The 18036-nt window shown below is 39.8% G+C and overlaps 1 protein-coding gene across 8 annotated transcripts in view; it reads right to left on the minus strand.

The window, feature by feature from the left end:
* Positions 1–18036, minus strand: part of nsmfa (NMDA receptor synaptonuclear signaling and neuronal migration factor a) — a 42628-nt gene that overhangs the window by 22950 nt on the left and 1642 nt on the right. For 2 of the 8 annotated variants that reach the window (XM_032538984.1, XM_032538987.1), the window contains exons 2-6: positions 7820–7881; positions 6622–7530; positions 5807–5873; positions 3692–3697; positions 1770–1838 (exon numbers count right to left, since the gene is read on the minus strand). In XM_032538984.1, the coding sequence (XP_032394875.1) occupies positions 1770–1838; positions 3692–3697; positions 5807–5873; positions 6622–7530; positions 7820–7881 (1113 nt within the window). The remainder of the gene's footprint in view (positions 1–1769; positions 1839–3691; positions 3698–5806; positions 5874–6621; positions 7531–7819; positions 7882–18036) is intronic. The other 6 variants (XM_032538986.1, XM_032538990.1, XM_032538989.1 and 3 more) reach the window with 4 other exon arrangements.

The raw sequence follows: 18036 nt of genomic DNA on the forward strand, positions 1-18036 counted from the left end.
TCAATGGAGGCCAAACGGCGTTCATTTACACACTAAAAAGTGAGTATGCGTCTTGATAACACAGCAATAATGGCATACATATTGGAGTGTCATACATACGCCTTTTCATGAGATCATTCTGCAAGTAAAGTAAAAGTGTCTGAAAATTGGAGTAAACTAAAGTCAGTCTTCATAAATTCCTAAGAACCAGATTCATTGTTTAAATATGGTAATGAATGAGGAAAAGGAAAGTGAACACTCCACATCAAAGAGGAAGAGTACAGGGTAAAATCTACTTTTCTATAATGAAAAGCACTTTAAGATTACTGGGGGTAAATAAGAGCAGTGCTGAAATTGCTGTTTATATATCGGGTTAATATTGTCTTCTATGGTGATGGGGATGTGGTACTTGACAGAAGCACTGCCTGCAAACTGCTACAGTATGAAAGAAATAATTTCTGCTCTGCTTTGTGGCTTAGGCCATAACTATTCTAATGCAACTGTTTATGCGTCAAAGGTTTTTAACCCGCACTGGTGTTTTTATTGCCTACTTAAAGTTTGCTGTCCAGATTGAAATTTAAAAAAGAAAACGGAAACGCTCCAATTTTGAGCCAGCAGCTCTACCCAATATCTAAAAAAGCTTTCTGCTGTTTTAAAAGTGTTATTAATAAGAAATAAGATTGAAGAAAAAGTTGTTCCACCATGTCAGGAATACAACACATACCATGTCATCAAGAAATGTCAGGTCTTCCTTTTAACTGGTTTTCCCGTTTGATCTGTTTTCAGTGGCCAAATACCCAGCTTAATGAGCATAAAAGACAAGAATGGAAACAAATAAACATGCATTTTAAAATCTGACTGCCTTAGGGTGGACAGGGCCATAGTATGATCAAAGATAATCTATTTTTCAAGTGATGGTATTTGGTGGATGCAGGACTATTTTTTGAGTGGATTTTCAGGAAGCAAAGTGTTCCTAAAACATTGTTCCGCTATATATTTCCCTCAAGTTCAAATCACAAATTTTGATAAAATGACACACAACGCTAATGTGACACTGCAGATGGATGACACTGAGATGTCCAAGGAATTGAGATTTACTGCATGGTGTCACTCCTACCATCTGCCCCTGTGTGACGGAGCATCTGGGCCTGGAAACATGCAGTGAGATTCTGTAACACTTGCGGGAGTTGACTTGCTACTGATGTCATTACTCGTGCAAGTGGTACAGAATCTCACTTTTGCAATGGTTTTAAAATATGCTATGCTAATTTTAAAACCTGTTTGATAAGGGCAGTACAGAAACATTTACGGAAGAACGCTGCAGTAACATACCAACTTGTATTGTAGGTTTGAATGCTGAAGTCCTCTGAATGAATAACTCCAATGTCACATTCTCACAGAATAGGTGAGTGTGTGTGCTACCAATTTAGTTCATCTAGGCGTGGCTGAGTAGAATTCACAATACAAGAAGATTTATCAGTTTTTTTTTCAAACCACTCACACAGTGTGTACTCAATTTGATATTTTCAATTTTGTCATAAGAATGAAAATCTGATTCCCTGTGGGTGGCAGTAAAAATCCAGCCTAGAAAGTGGGGCACTGTAGTAGAACATCCAATAAGCAGATTTTTTTTTAAAGCTGCTGACGTTCTCACCTTCAAATGCCATGTTGTGACTCTTTGGCTTAGTCAGATTGGACGCAGCTGTAAATAAGCGACAACGGAGCTATAGCCAGAAACAAGTGCAAACAGCACGACAGCAAAGCACTCCCTGGCAGGGGACGCTTCGTACCTCTGGATGACTTCTGCCGAATCCTGCTCCCTCTCTCTCCTTTTTCTCTGCACAAATCTCCGTAAAGTCCTGCCAGAACGTGGCACAGTATTAAAAGGATGAGAGCACGAGTATGCGGGTGTAGCGAGGGGTAGGACAGTGCAAAGGGGGGCTGACGCCAGGGCCTTTAGCTACAGGCTTTATTTGGCTGTGACGGGGGGGGGGTGTTGTAGTTAGGCAGCCGCTAGCTTTGAGTATGAAGACCAGAAAGTCAAATCACATTGCTAGCTCAAATCTTATTTTATATTCACCCGTGCAACACTCGTACAAGTCTACATGTGGCATAATACATCTTTCAATAGAGATGAGAGATGATCTTGTGACCTTATGTGTCTTTTTAGTAGTTCCACTTGAGATTTAATTATTTAGTTTGTTTTAGGGGAATTGTATGGTTCTTGATACTTTCCCAGAATTAGTTGTATAACCTTATTTGCAAAGTTGTTGTGGAAGCCTGACGTCTATTTAAATCATTGCTAAACTTTTGAAAATGTTCTGGGTAGAAGAAAGTGACATCACTTTATGTGTCAAAGTACAAACATGGTGTGAAATGCATCACTGCCGATGTGTGATTATTCGACAAACTTGATTGTTGTTAATCAGACATGATGTGACCCAACAATCCTGTGAAGCTGATTAACATTTGCCCAGGGACAGAGCTAGAGATGGAGGATCTCCAACCATGCTAAACATAATTGATTGACTCTTGGTAAGTAGTGGAAAGTAGCTTGTAGAATTCCCCAAAAAACAAAATGTTCTTTTGAAGGTTAAGGTTGTCCGTATAGATATATAGAATATCATCAGTTGTTTCCTTTTTATTATTGTAAGAATTTAGAATAAACCCCTCAACATTTACTTCAAGCTAGCGGCCAGAGGTTAGCTTGGTCAGTATAAAAAAACTTGAAAAAAATTAAAGAGCCGCTTGGGTTAGTTGGGTTGAGTTAGGTTAGCTGTTTTTGGAGTAGGGGTTGTGCAGTATGAAATGTCAAAGACTTGGCTTGGTTTAGGCATAATACACTTTGACTGTTATGAATGTTAACATTTATCTGATTGCTTAACCTACTTCTAAGATCGCTTATACACTCCTTTCCTTTTGGCAATTTGCACGCACCAGATTTCCCATTGGATTCCAAGTTTAATGTGACTTAGAGAATAGATAGCTGGACATCTGACTGATAACTGACTTCTTTTCAAACCACAAGTGATTGAAAAGTTTTACCAGAAGGCAATGTGGGTCATGTTAACACCATAAATACTTGTTCTTAACAAATCTCTCCAGAGCCAATTGCCACAGTCAGTTCCAAATGTGCGTGTATATTCAGCCAGCACACATTTAGTGATAATTGGCGACGTGTGTGGAGCTGGATTAGAGCCCTAACATGACTGCCACAAAAATCTAAAATGGCCAAACTTTATCTATCGCTGTGTCCTTAATGAAAGCGGGTGTGTGTGTACCAAACTGAAAGAACTGCTGGCTGGATGGGAGCTGACAGGGTTTAGGACAGCCAAGACACAGACGGACATTTTCCTGACTTGAGCTTGGCAGACTTACTCAGCTGCAGTGGATTACACTGGACTTTATCCCTGCTGTTTCATGAAAATCCTGCAACTCAATTTTTCTCCTCTTGGCTTTTTTCACTTTAATTAAAATACATTATTTGTGCTGACTAGATTTCTACTCAACAATCCCTAACTGTCAATCAGTTGTTGTTTTTTGCCAGGCCAGAATTACCCAAACAAGCACCTTGGTTCCATCTTGTAAGTTTTCAGATGAAACCGAAGAATGAAGATTAAATGGTAGACATAAAAATTAAGTAAGAGCTGTTAACAACCAGAGGTAAGTTAGCTAAGAAAATGAAATGAAGCCAGCAGGGAAGTATACTCACGATATCCTGTTGTTGGGTGTCCCATCATTAATTAGCAAGAAAAGAGGAGAGGGAGAAAAAACAACACAGTTTAGGCACCAGTGAGCAATGAGTCCAAAAAACAGAGAGGATGCACTAGACAAGGCAAAATGAGACAGAGACAAATTGTGTGTGTCATATTTGACCTCCATGAATGAAACATTAACTCACAGCACCACATAATTCCTACTGTTTTATTTAATGGGCCAAATGAACAACCACTTTTATTGTCTGACTAGCATCTACTACAAGATGGAAGGTGAGAGGGACCAAACAAGTGCAAAAGATGCATGTAGAAAAGATTTTTAACAACAAATAGTCAGGGAGAAACAGATTGCTGGAAGCTGCTGGAGATTTGTTTTTTATGTGAAGTGGTTGTGGCAGTTAAGATATCTTTTACAGCTGCAGGTGATCTTGGGACAGAATCTCAGCCCGCTATCATACCTACAAAGATGGATGCTCACAAGCACTTTTATACAGACGCACACACTCGTTCTCACTCAACTCACTATGCTTTCTTTAAAACTTTCTTTAACCCTTGTGTTGTCCTCGGGTGAAATTTGACCCATTTTGAAAAAAACAAAAATCTTTATCAGAAAAGTGTCTTTCAACCCACATTTCAGAAAAATAACACGGATTGTTCCACACAACAAGTAAAATAAACGATCAGCCCGCTGCTTTCTTTAAATTGGGATGTTTTGTTAAATTTTATACCATTCAAAGACAACTTTTTTTTTGAAAGACCATTGAACAAACTGACTAAAATGTAAAAAAAAAAAAAGCTTAAAAAATGTGGGGGCAACAAAAAAAAACCACAAAAACGTCAAAAGGCGCAGAAAAAAATGAAAACGTCAGGGGAAAAGCAACAAAGGTTTTGAAAAAAAACAATCGAAAGGTTTCAATTTTGACCCAGAAAAACAAAACGTTGCGCGGTCGACGGGAAGACAACACAAGGGTTAAAGAAACGAACCATTGTTATTGCGTGTTTTAGCCTATGAACTAGAAACTGCACACGTTACATCCTGTCAATCAAGTATGAATTTGAGCCATGCTGGCAGCATGACTTTAGGGATGGCAATGCAGGTCTGTTGGTCAGACGCGCGGCTTCGGCCCATACTAAAATGTCAACAACTTTTGGATGCATAAATTCTAATAACTACCTGTTTTGCATAAATTCTAATAACTACCTGATCAACAGGTCAAAATGTTATGCAACACTTTCATTCATAACCAAATACTCACAAAATGAACAAAATGGTTTGCTACTGTAGTTAACAAATGTTAGCATGTGAATACACTGTACTAAGATTGTAAACTTGTTAAACATCTTTGTTACACAGCCACATGTTGGCATTGGCAGTGTGACCATGTTAGCCACTATATACCACTGTGCTTAAATACCGCCTCACACAGCCATGGCTTCAGACTTTGTTCTTTTAGGTTAGTTTACTAGATATAAGGGAATAATTGGTTGCTTTTAGCACACTATGAAAAATTAACTTGCAGATGCTTGAACTTGCTTAACTCAACAACTTTAACCTTTATATTTTCACCTTCATATTAATACTTTAATGGCAAACAGTGTAGTAAAATTAAATCTATAAGATCAATAATAAAACCCAGACATTGTGGAAGTGATAATAAGACTGGGGTCACGTTTTCCCAAAAATCAAAGGTCAAATGATCCATAAGGTGAGCTTTCAAAACAAACCCTGCTTACAACTTTACCATGCATCACTTATTCTTTTACAACACCATAAAAAGAATTGACAAATTATTCACTACGATGGATTGTCCTCCTTGAGTGAGCCTTAAGGGTCTGCAAGCTGTTTGGATAGCTTACTGAAATGAAAATCAATGGCAAACTAGAAGGTAAGAAATCAATCTAAAATCCTATTGAAAGCTTTGAAAAATGGTTTGTGGTGATGTAAAGTATGCAGTTTGTAGTTAATGTCCTCAAATGTGCAAAATCCCAAGTATGTTCCGTTAACTCACCCCAGCCTGACCTTTCATGCATCATTAATGTGACTGTGTGTGCATGTATGTGTGTTTGTGTAAATGCAAGATGCATATGTGCTCCAGAAGTTTGACACTCACGCCTGCATGGTTGTTGTGGCAGTTTGAAAGCTGAACATATTTTCCTTGGGAAACCAGTTTGTGTCATCTGCAATTAGAGAGAAAATTAATACAATTTAGGGTTAAGTGAAAAAACTGAAAAACCTATACCATATCGGCAATTGTAATAAATATATATTAGAAATATGGAAACACCAGCGACAGCACCAGCACTTGACAGTCCACCACTCCACAAATGGAGAGAGGGAGACACACAGAAGGAGACAGCAGAGAGAGACGAGGAGACGGAGAGTCATATATACAGACCACCACGTCACATCCAACAACAAACCCTCAATCCCCACCAGAGCTGAGACAAAATAGATTTGTATTGTTATACTAACTCACTTTAACGGATGTTTTACTTTAATTCATCCAGACATAGGCGTAAACTCTTCATAAGACTGATGTGTCACAGTAAAATAACTTAATATTAAAAATCTTTGTTATTTCTTATTAGATGCTTACCAAAGGATTAAGTGTGATTTGTTACTTGTTTTCACTGAAGTGAGCTTTAAACCTCCATGAAGCCTAGAATTATTACTTGTACAAAAATATATATAAACTGTCACAAACACTAGACAAGTGGGTAAGCATGTTTAAATGGATCCCTAATTTTTAACTAAAAAAATGCAGTCAGGCAAGCGATTGAAATTATTCAAATGCTATTTCATCTCTGGTCCAATGTCAAACCAACCAATCCCATTCACGGGGTCTTCTGAACAAACCCTGCCCCCCTCCAGCCCTTGTTTGGAATTCAGCGCCTCTCCTTTCCTCTGTGTCCTCCGCCCTCTCACCTCTCTCCAGACCAGTCACCCGGTCCACACTCCACATCCTCTCTAGGCGTCGGTGCTGCTTGCCTGCCTCTCGGGACGCGCTCTCTAGGTCCAGGGAGCCTTGGCTCCGCGAGGGGGTGCTGCTGCATGACTCACAGGCCAGCCCGCTGCACTCCGCCTCCCCTTTTCCACCCTCGCCCCAGCCGCGGATGTTGTGGGCACTGACGGAGGTCTGCAGCGGGGGTTGAGACAGGTGATGGTGGCCGTGGTGATGTGATCCATGATGGGAGTGGGATCCAGCGACGGCTAAAGACTGCTGTTGGTTACTACTGCTGCTTCCACTTGCCCCGCTACTTCCTCCACTACTGGAAGGGGCACTGGTGCCCGAGATGCTGTGGTGGTGGTTTCCGTGGTGCGTGTCGTGATGGTTTCTGTGATGGTGGCTGGTGCCACGACCACTGCTGGCCTGGTGGAACTGGGTTGGAGACGATGAGGTGGAAGAAGGGGAAGTGGAGGGCTGGATCAAGCCACCTCTGGATCCCACCCCGCCACTCCCCGACTTCTCCTTTAGGACGTCCAGTTCTAGGCTCTCCTTGCTGCCCCGGCCGCTGCTCATCAGCATACCCCGCTGGGTGGTGATGGTGTACACGCGGGCAGGCTGGAGGGTGCACTCAACGCACTTCAGCTGGTCTTCCTCTGCTGAGAAGCTGCGCTCTAGGGACAGTCGTGATGCTTTGGTAGAGATGATGATGGAAGGGGGAGGTTGCTGGAGTAAGTCCAGCGGGGGTTTCACCAAGCTTGGCTCCCGGTTGTCCTCACAGCCCCTGGTGGTGTTGGAGCAGGGATGGAGGTGGTTGTTGTTGTTGGGGCCAATCGTGTCACTTGGCGACTCCTGGTCGGGACCCACCAAGGTTTCACGCAAAGGATGAGCTAGAATGATGGTTAAAAAAAAAAGACAAATATGAGTGTTAAATAATGAAAGATATACCAAAGTGCAGAGGAGCGAGAAGAAGAGAGAAAAAGGAAAAAGAAGATGACTAGCTGAGGATGACACAGAGAATAAGATCTTTCTTTGGTTATCAGCTATTGTAGTGACACACTAATGATCACAGTCTGGCATTTCAACAGAGGATGAGGTGAAACAGGAAGGATCAGAGACCACAAAGGAATAGGCTGAGCAGGAAAGAGGGATGGATGGCAGGATGGCTAAGACGCTGACCTGATCTGTTTCGGTTTTCAGGGTGTGTGTGGGACAGGTACTCTCCAAATGCTCGCGCTGCTCTGTGGGGACACACACACATGACACACATAAAGACATTATTTCATGGGTGGAAAGGAGGGGTGAGTTGGAAGGAGCGGAAATGGAAGCGTAGAGAAGAAAGAAAGGCAAGGGAATTGTAAATTATAAACCTAATTGCCTTCTTTGTGGGCTTGTGCCACCCACAGATTAAAGATGCAGCTGTTTTATCTCCACACTTCAGGCAGCTTCAGACTGAAAGCAAGACAGAGTATGAGACTGCTACGGGAGATAGAGCGAAGCATTGTTCGACTTAATTTCTCAGTGTGACCTCAGTTTGCGTTGGTGGATGTAATTCTAGCTGGCATGGCTGAAGTGGGTTTGAAAAATACTTAACCTTGACCACAACTGAAGACGATTGCTTAGAGATGTGCTGAAAATGGAACCTGTGAGCGCCATAAACACAGTACTCAATCTGGTGCTGAGTTCACTTTTACTATTCTTTTACTCACACACAGAAAAATAGTACACAGCCACATATAGCAAAACCTTAATATCATAGTGGGCGTCAGCTTTATTTTTATTTTTTAAATGGTCCCAGATTTTGCAGTTGAATGACACTGACCTTTTAATGTTCCTCTAGTCAGTGTGTGAAAGCAGGGGGAAATGAGGAAAGAGAGACAGGCCAAAAGAGAGACAAATAACTCTGAAGATGTGCTTTCAATGTCAATCTGGAACTGAGAGGAAATGAACCCCTGCAATACCTATTAGTAATATAGAATCGTGACAGTAATGAAGAATGATGGAGGGAGAAGAGGAAAGAAGACAATGTCAGTAACTCAAATACTGTATACTAATAATAATTAAGTTGCTATATTGCAATCTCATGAGGACTTTAGTTGGTTTGACAATAAGGCACAATCTCTTTCAAACTCCATTTACTTGAGTATACTTTTGAGGCACAGGTGCATTTGTGATTATTTCCATTTTGTTAGACATAATATTTTCACTCCACTACCTTTCAGAAATACTGCAGCTTTAATCTGTTAACTCATGCTATAATTTAAATTAGAAAAAAAGCATATAAGGAAGTAAGTAAAAATGAAAAAACTCATTTTACTGTAATACTTATTTTAAAGGTGCCAATTTGATTAATGAGAATACTCACTGTATGCAAACTGACTTTAACACTGAGGTTTCAATTAGTTTACTACTAATGATGTACTAGTACAGGAAGATTGTGAGTCAGCATGTTTACACTGAACAGTGTATATGTAAACCAGTTGTAACACATTATCTATCCTTTATTACGCTAATATTGATGTGAGCCTGCAAAATAACCTGCTGTGTCTACAGTTGCTGTTATGGTGTGAGGGATTAATTAACTGTTTACATCCTTTTGTACATTTAGGAAAGTGGCCTGTTTTCCTTATGCAGCTCAGATGTGTGGTGCCTGAGCAATAGAGTCCCATGAATGCAGGGGAGTCTGTGGGTGAAGGCCTCCTTCCTGGCAGCTCTGTCAATTATTAAAGCGTGTCAAACGCATCAGATGTACACACAGTAAGAGCAGGATTGCAGTGAAAAAAGACACACATTTCTCTGATGCACCATCCTCTAGCTTCTTATTTAAACTCAGCCCCGTCAAGACAGATTACATTTTACCTATGCTACCGCTGCCTTTTAACAACAGTGCAGTTATCATGCTACATAAATGACCTGAGAAGCTCCTAATAATGGAACTATGACTTCATTATTCAAGGTAGTAACCCACAGCATCATTGTCTGTCCGTCTGTCCGTCTGTATGTCTGTCCGTCTGTCTGTCTGAGTGCGGGTTAGGATTAGAGATGTTGGCTTGTGTGTGTCTGCATGCAGTGATGTAACAAGCAACCACTCCTGTTAAGGACATGTGATCAGCAGGTGTTCCTCTGAAGCTCTGAGGCATTTTCATTTTGCCCTCCTGTTTTATAATTCAACAGGTCGGGCACTCTGATTAGAATCCGCAAACAATGGTGCAAGAGACTCACTTCATCCATTATGCATGAGAGGAAACAGAGTTGGAAACGGATAGAGCAAAGCGCCTCTCAATCCATCCTTTAAACAACCCCTCTGTCTGTCTGTTTGCCTAAAAATTACTGTTTGGCACACACTCCCAATATGATATGTGAGCACAACACACCAGGGACACAGGTGCATGATGCAGCAGGGGAGAGATACCCTGCGCACATCTGAAAAGGAAGATGGAAAGAAAGAGGAAGAGCCTGACAGGCAGATATGAAATTCGTCCTGCATGCTCTCAGACATGTGACAGGGGTTTGGGGAGAGAAACCAGTTAGGGAGGGGAGTATCTGAGAAGGAGAGACGAAAAGGAGTGTATAGAGAAAAATGGGGGCATATAAAAAAATGATAGGTGGAGTAAATTGGAGGAAACAGAGGGAGCACAGTCAGGAAAATGTGGAAGAAAGACACGGTTTCCTCCTCTGGACAGCTGCATCAACTCAACCCTAAAATCCTTTGTGTCATTTAACCTCTGAAGGGGCTTCTACAGGCCCACTATGTATAATACTGTGTGTATGCTATGAAATGTGTCAAACAGTGGAAACAATGATGGCACAGGTTCAAGTTCAGTGTCTTGGATTCAGATCAGACCAGAATAGATATTCTGAAAGTAGTCTGGATCAATGGATCTGTGTGTTGTCGGTCTCAAACTCCATTCGCTTCAGAAAACAACAACAACAAACTTTGAGATAGCAATCTACACCCTAACCCTAAAATGGCAAGTTTAAAAAATAAAATTACAAAAAAAAGATTGGATTGTGGAACAAGGCAGGCTTGCTTGGTTCTTTTGGGGTATGATTGTAAAGATTTACAGAGAATATGTTTACGGCATTTAGTATGTAACTGGGACTTTTTGGGACTGATTGGAGAGGATTATGTGGACGCGATGCACTGGTAAGAGCATTCACATTTAACCATTTATCCAGCTAATTTAAATAACTTGCGTTACTCTATTGTGTGAACAGTTAACTTCATTTAATATTGTATGTGGCATTTTCTTTTGTGGGGTGCAAATGTTCCAACAAAACAAGTTCTTTTTGCAGAGCTGATTTATTTATTTTATGTTTAGGTATCAAAAATATTGAATGTTAAAATTATAATTCATTGTACAACACAATAACATACAGAAGGTCCCCAAAGGCCTTAAAAAGTATCTCAACTGTATTCTACTAATGACTTACTGTATACTTTTTCCTCAGAGGAAAACATTGTATTACTGTACATTTAGGCTACCTGACAGAGAAAGGTTGCTGGTTACGTTGCAGATTCAGATTTTCCTCACAAAATATCAATTAAAATAAAATGCATTATTATTTATTAAACTATCAAGTATTGTATTAGAGTTGAAAGCTCCATCTAAAACAGACGTGAAGAAAATGTAAGTACAGTACAGTGTGCTGATAATGCCTATCTTTCACTCTTTACATTAAGTACACATTTGAATGCAGGACTTGTACTGTGTGGTATTCATAATTTTACTTCAGAAAATAAACATTTTGAGTAGGCCTACTTCTTCTAATACTGCCAATACCAGGATTCCCAGTTGGGCAAAGGATGAAAAGTAATGAAAGTCACTGTTTAACTGGGAATTAAGTTGAGTTGTCTGTCGTTTTTGTTTTGTCAATCGGATTGAAGGTAGTTTTATGCGCTGCTGTTGTCAACATGGGAGGGAGTAATTGTGTGGGGAGCGTCTGGGTTCACGCTGGTTCAGATAACGGAGCCTCCATACTTTGCAGACATTAGCTCACAACAGCGTGCTCGTGTGACGTCTTTTGTGCATGTGGGTCGGAGGACTGGCCGAATGGACCTCCTCTGTTTGTCATTCAAAAGATAACATCGCCTGACTTCCTTTTTTTCTCACGATGGACAACAGTCATAATTACTACGAAGTAGGCTTTGTCACTTTAGCCAAAGTCGTTTTGATCATTTGCTAAAACTCCTGAGGCTGTCGTCTCTTGTGAGAGGACAGTCCGCAACTACAATGTCATGCAGCAAGGATGCTAAATGGTCTAATGTCTTGGACCAAACTCGTCCCCAAGATTAACTCTAATTCTGTTATGTTAACTACTGTGGGAGCAAAAAAAACAACCTGAAGCTCCTGCTGAATGAGGGTGAACCTGAGCATATTTATCCTCTTGTCTGGGTCTACAGTTCAGCACACACTGTAGTGTACTCAGCATTTCATAAGAATGAGTCAGACACAATTACAAACACTCCACTCCTCCTTAAGCACTAAACCACAAAACTCCCTTAACCACTTAGCAGCTGCATAACAAATCCTCAACAGGGACATACACCTCAAAAGCACTTCATCTCTTTTAATGGATCTGGACGGAAGAATACATAACTAGATACTTGACAGATGGGAACATTGCAAAACTGAGAAATACCCTTTATCTCCTTAGTTTCTTTAAGTTTGCGCTTACTAATGGATAAAGGTGGTGAAACATTGCTCATTACTTATTCCAGTGTTAGTTTATACTTTTCTTATTAGGGCTGTAAATCACAAGTTTTCTCACAATACTAAATCATATTTATTCTTTGGACAATAATACAATATTTGCTAATATCACAAAGTCTGCCACAATACGATTTCGATTCAGAGACAATATCATATGCCCATTTAACACAGGTACATGTTTATCAACTAACTAAAAGCAACTAAAATTTGATTTGACAATTATATTACTTTGCTCTTCCAGACATTCAAATGAAAAACAAACTTTTAAAGAAAAAACAGATATTAAGTGGGAATTTCAAAATAAAGGCACATTTCAAAGATTAATCGATATATCGATCTAGATCGATGTATCGTTACACCCCTACTTATTTGAGTATTTTTTTGTATGACTCCTGTTGTCCTGTTGACATACAGTATGTCAAATGCCCACCAACATTTGGATATGTGACAGGCAAGCAAACCATCTCTTTGCTACAAACCAGAGGACTTCGACCTTTTCCAAGTGGGGACAAATTAAAGTAAATGCAATGTGTGGACTGTAGGTAAAGTCAATGTAATTAAATATAAAATAAAGATCCAGTTTCAATAAGATAATTATATGGGTAGATCATTTGGAATAGAGAACGCTTTTAACAAATAGGTAAGAAGGTGGTGCTTCTTGCACCATCTTTAAACTTAAGTTATGATCTCAAAGATTTGTATTATTATAAATAAATTTCTGTTAAGTTACTATCCATCACCGAACGAGGTAACAGAAAGGTTATTGAGTCTATGGCTTACTGGTCATTTGCAGTATTACGACCTGGCGCACAGTTAGTGACTGTATCATAACGCTGCAACATACTGTACAGTATTTCCTTCCATTATTGACACTTATTTAATCATCTCATGCCCATTCTCTGTGGATTCTCATGCCGTTTAACACTGTGACCATAGTATATCTTTAGAGGACAAGCGGCTGGAGGCCATCCCTCCCCTGGCAGTGCTCCCACTGGTCTGAATATCATCAGAGCTGATGTCTCCCCAGGCATCTCTCCACTGTAAACAATCGGCTGCCAAGCAAAGAGATTCCTCACTCTTAATGCTCCTTAATCGAATCCTCCTCTTAGATGGTCTAATTGAGTTGGGTTTTCACACACGCACAGACACACACACACTAGAGCTGTAAGTCTTCGTCTATACCATTCTAATTTAATTTATTATTTTTATATTCTAATAATGTTTGAATATTTAATGCTCAAATGCAGCCTGCTATATCAGCCTGGCCTTGAAAGGGATCTACGTCATGGAACATTGCATTTCTGGCACCCCCGCTCGCTGTCTACGATATTTTTGACCAGGCACACAGCAACAAACACAAATCAACAGAGAACTCTGAAATGAAAGATTATCTAACTAGTGTATTGAAGCGGCTCTGTTAAAGGCTAACGTTGTATAGTTAGCACAATTACATCATTTTAGAAAGCACAGCCGAAACGATTTGTCATAAACTAAGTAACAGTGGTGTTAGCCACGATGCTAACGGCATTGATAACTTAAGCCTTAGCCTTAGCACTTAACGGTGCTGTCACTACTATTTCAGTGATTTATAAGCAACCTGTTTCTTGCAGATTGTCACATTACTGAGAATGCAGCTGTTAGAAGGTAAGATATGAAGTCCAAGCTAAATCTGACAGCTTTAGGGCAGCTAACATTAACTTAAGCTGTCTCCATGAAGCTCCCGGCTAAGTCTATATTCTTGAAGTTTCACTTCTGGGATTGCCCTATTGCCGCCGGAAAAGCTGCCAGATTTCACTCATTTAGGCCCGATCCGATGCCTTGGCCTTCCTTTGTGTTGGCGTTTTAAACTTCGGTCAAATTTATGAGGACTATGGTTAACCTTTTCTCAGAGCTAGACTATCTGAGACTGTACTAACGTTACTCTGTACACAACGTTAACTCACAATGCCTTGCGTTTCTCACTCACGTAACTTTTTGCTTATCAGACAAGACATGAAAAGAGGGAGATTAGCTAACGTTAGCCAACCTATTTATATTTTTAAAAAATCACATTCAAATAGTAATTTTAGCATTGGAAAAGTATTGATTTTTTTTTTACTATTCAAATTATATTCGACTTTCGGAATTTGCAGCGGACATTTTCATTTTTTTTGTATTTTTGTTTTTAAATGGAGGAAAGTAAGAAAAATTATAAAAAATAAAATGTATTGTAAAAAAGAATCTAAACAATGTCAAAATATCAAAATACATAAATGTTGTGCACAGTACAGTTTGGACTTGAAAACTGAAAAAACAATCTTCACTCAAGGTCCACTTACTGGTCTGTTCTTTCAACCATATTGCAAGGTCGCTGAGTTGTAACTGCACTGTAGAAGTAGTGCTCAAAATAATGGACAATTTTAACATCAACCTTTCGACCTGGTCGAGATTGTTTTGTTGAGAATAAATACAAAATAGAATAAATATGTGCAATTGCAGACTGACACAGACAATCACACAAAACCGCTGGAGCCCTAATCATTCTTAAGATTGTAATCAATTAAACCTGCCTCAATTAGCATATTAATGGCAAAAAAACTTACACTGTCTTATTGAACAGAGGAGAGGGGAGAAATGCTCAAATATGGATGCACTGAGTCATACTACTGAAAATCAAAAATAGACAGGGTTAAATAAATAAATATATATATAAAATATAGCACAATGAAGAAGGTTATTAGCAAAGAATGAATAGAAACACAGCCTCCCTTTAGTGAACTGAAGTGATTCTGGAGAACTTATTTCAAATAATTTGGTAACAGCCCCCCACCGTCCATGAACAAAGTGCTTACTGCTCTACAACAAAGAAGTAGCACCTGCCGCCACAAATAAACTAAGACACAATATTACATTTGCATCCGTCTGTAGAAACCAGTTTTTTAATCTTTCATGCTATCTTTCACACCCCCACAGCTCTGTGATAGCTGTTGTCCGAAGCCCTTCACCTGAACGACAGCACAGCCCTCCTCTTTGGTTGATAGAAAGATCAAAGCGTTTGCTTTTTTCACTCAGTGTCGCAGAATTCTGATGTGCAAATGGAAGGTAATCTCATCCTCTCTTTTTTTCACCCCTTCGCTCTCAGTCACTTGCTAGTACTTCTCATGAGCTGCTGGAGGGGAGAGTGTGACCTGTTTTATAACCAGCAATCCAATCCATAAACATGCATAAGATGACACAGGCACAGAAGAACACAGTGCACAATAAGCTAGTGTCTCTTTAATGTTTCCTAACAAATCTTCATTCCTCAATTACAAAATAGGTCATTTGTCAATGCTTTCCAAAATGACTCTTGTGATCGTTTTCTGATCAGACACACCTAACTATTGGTAGATTACTATAAACATTGGTACAGGCCCCAAAAGGTTGAAGCCTACTGACATGGTGATCCCCTGACTTCACCTCTAGCGCTACCAGTGTGTTGACATTTTTTTGGTATTTAGTCGCATGTCTTGACCACCATGGGACTGATTGCCATGCCACTTGGTACATATATCCAAGTAATCTTTATGGTTAAGAAAGGAAAAACATTGTCTTCATGGTTTAATGAAATTAACACTGATAGGTAACAGCATACAAACCCTAGTCCCCCATATCAAAATTTAAATGCCTTTATGCTCAATTCTACAAATATTAAGACAATATTTGAGGTGGGATATATGTCATGATGTTTCTTGCTTTGCAACTGAACACTGAACAAACATGATTGTGTGAACAAAGGACTGCTATTTTTTTGTTTGCTTTGGGAGAGCACAGGTCTTTATTTGCACAACCACAATATGTCACCAGTCAGGAAAACACAGCAATAAACATGAGTTGCTTTTAGACACTTAACTAAACTACCACTGATGTCTTCATTTGTGTGCAGTGCACAGGTTGGTTCATTGCGCAAATAAATGAAGTGTAACAAACTCAGTCTATGCCATGGCCTCCACAAACAGGTCATATTAATCAATAAATGTTTCGTGAGTTTCTGTCGGACTAAGGTTTATGCAAAAGGAACAGATTAAAAATGTGCGTGTGTTTGTGTGAGTCTTCCACCTGCAGAGTGAGTAAAAAAGAGGGTATTATAGGATAAGCACTTGTGTTTAGGTTTAAATTAGGTCATGGTGTTAGGTAGGTTCTTTATTAAGATTACAGTAAGTTATGGTTATGTGTATAGTTCTAGGCCTTATGGATAGGAAACGGAGGAAATAAAGTCTGTAGTGGGTCTTCATGATCCAAAAGAGTGTTTGACTTTTTCTGTTTAGAGAGAGAAAAAAAGAATACGTTTATCGAGTTATGTTTGGATGTGTTGATATAGGATGATGACTCAGACGTACAAACATACACCTGCATTTAATTGCCTGTAGGATTCTAAATGTGCAGAAATGTGTGTGTGTGTTTGTGTTGTGTGTGTGTGTGTGTGTGTGGTGTGTGTGTGTGTGTGTGTGTGTGTGTATGTGTGTGTGTGTGTGTGTGTGTGTGTTGTATTTTCGTACTCCTAGCATGCAGCAGATAAAGGCATGCCATGCCGTAGATTGCACACAGAGGCACACACTAACCTTTTCGTAACCATTTCACATAAACAGCAACTGAGTTACTACCAAACAGCAGTAAACTGACCTTTTACAGCATCACCAGATATTTAAACAAAAAACAATCTTGTATCAGAAAAAACAGGGAAAAGTCCTAAACAGTTTTAAATCCCAACAATTATTAAGCAGATAAGTCCTGTTGTTTCCTTTTGTTTGACAGAGGGACACTGCTGTGCATTCAGTTGCTTAATTTTCCTGTTGATAAAGTTTATTCTGGCATGACACAAGATGAGCACTAAATGTAACTACTGTATGTTAGTGCAAAACAGATCATTTAAAATGAAATTGGAAAAAGAAACTGTTTAAAGGTAAGCTGTTTAAAGTTCAATGCTACTTAATGGCTGTAATGGAAATAAGTCCATATAGATCTGATGCTGCAGTCCAGCGTGCCCTTCAGACAGAATGGGAAAGAGAAGAGAGCAGTATATGCACACATGCGTGACTGTAAATCACGTAGATATGTTTGTGTGTGAGGTGGAGTGATGCAGAAAAAACACACTTTTGAATTCTTGCTTCCAAATTCATGAGGTCGACTGCAGGTGAAAGGCTGATCAATATTGCATGTGATTTATCTGCATTTTCCATCTACGGGAGGCAAAGTTCATTCTGCCATTAACTCTGAAGAAGTACACTCAGAAGGGTGTGTGTTTGTGGTTATGTGGGGGGGGGGATATCATCGGGGGGGAGAGAGATGCACTCCTCAATAGTTACCAGTTGTGTTAGATGTGTAATAGTATTTCAGTAGTTCCATTGAAGACAGCCCCCCCTTTCTCTATCTCTCTCTCTCACACACACACACACACATACACACACACACACACACACACAGTCCTCTCTCTCTCTCTCTCACTCTTACAGTAGGCTCTCACACCCTCTCACTTGCCATTGTATATGACTATCATATTCTCATCTCATGTGCACACAGACACACACACACACACACACACACACACAGACACACACACACACACACACACACACACATACATTCTCGCTCTCTCTCTCTCTCTCCTCTCGTCTCTCTCCTCTCTCTCTCTCTCTTACAGATAGGCTACCTGCCCAGACACCC

This window comes from Etheostoma spectabile, chromosome 16 (assembly GCF_008692095.1).
Source record: "Etheostoma spectabile isolate EspeVRDwgs_2016 chromosome 16, UIUC_Espe_1.0, whole genome shotgun sequence".
NCBI classification, from domain to species: Eukaryota; Metazoa; Chordata; class Actinopteri; order Perciformes; family Percidae; genus Etheostoma; species Etheostoma spectabile.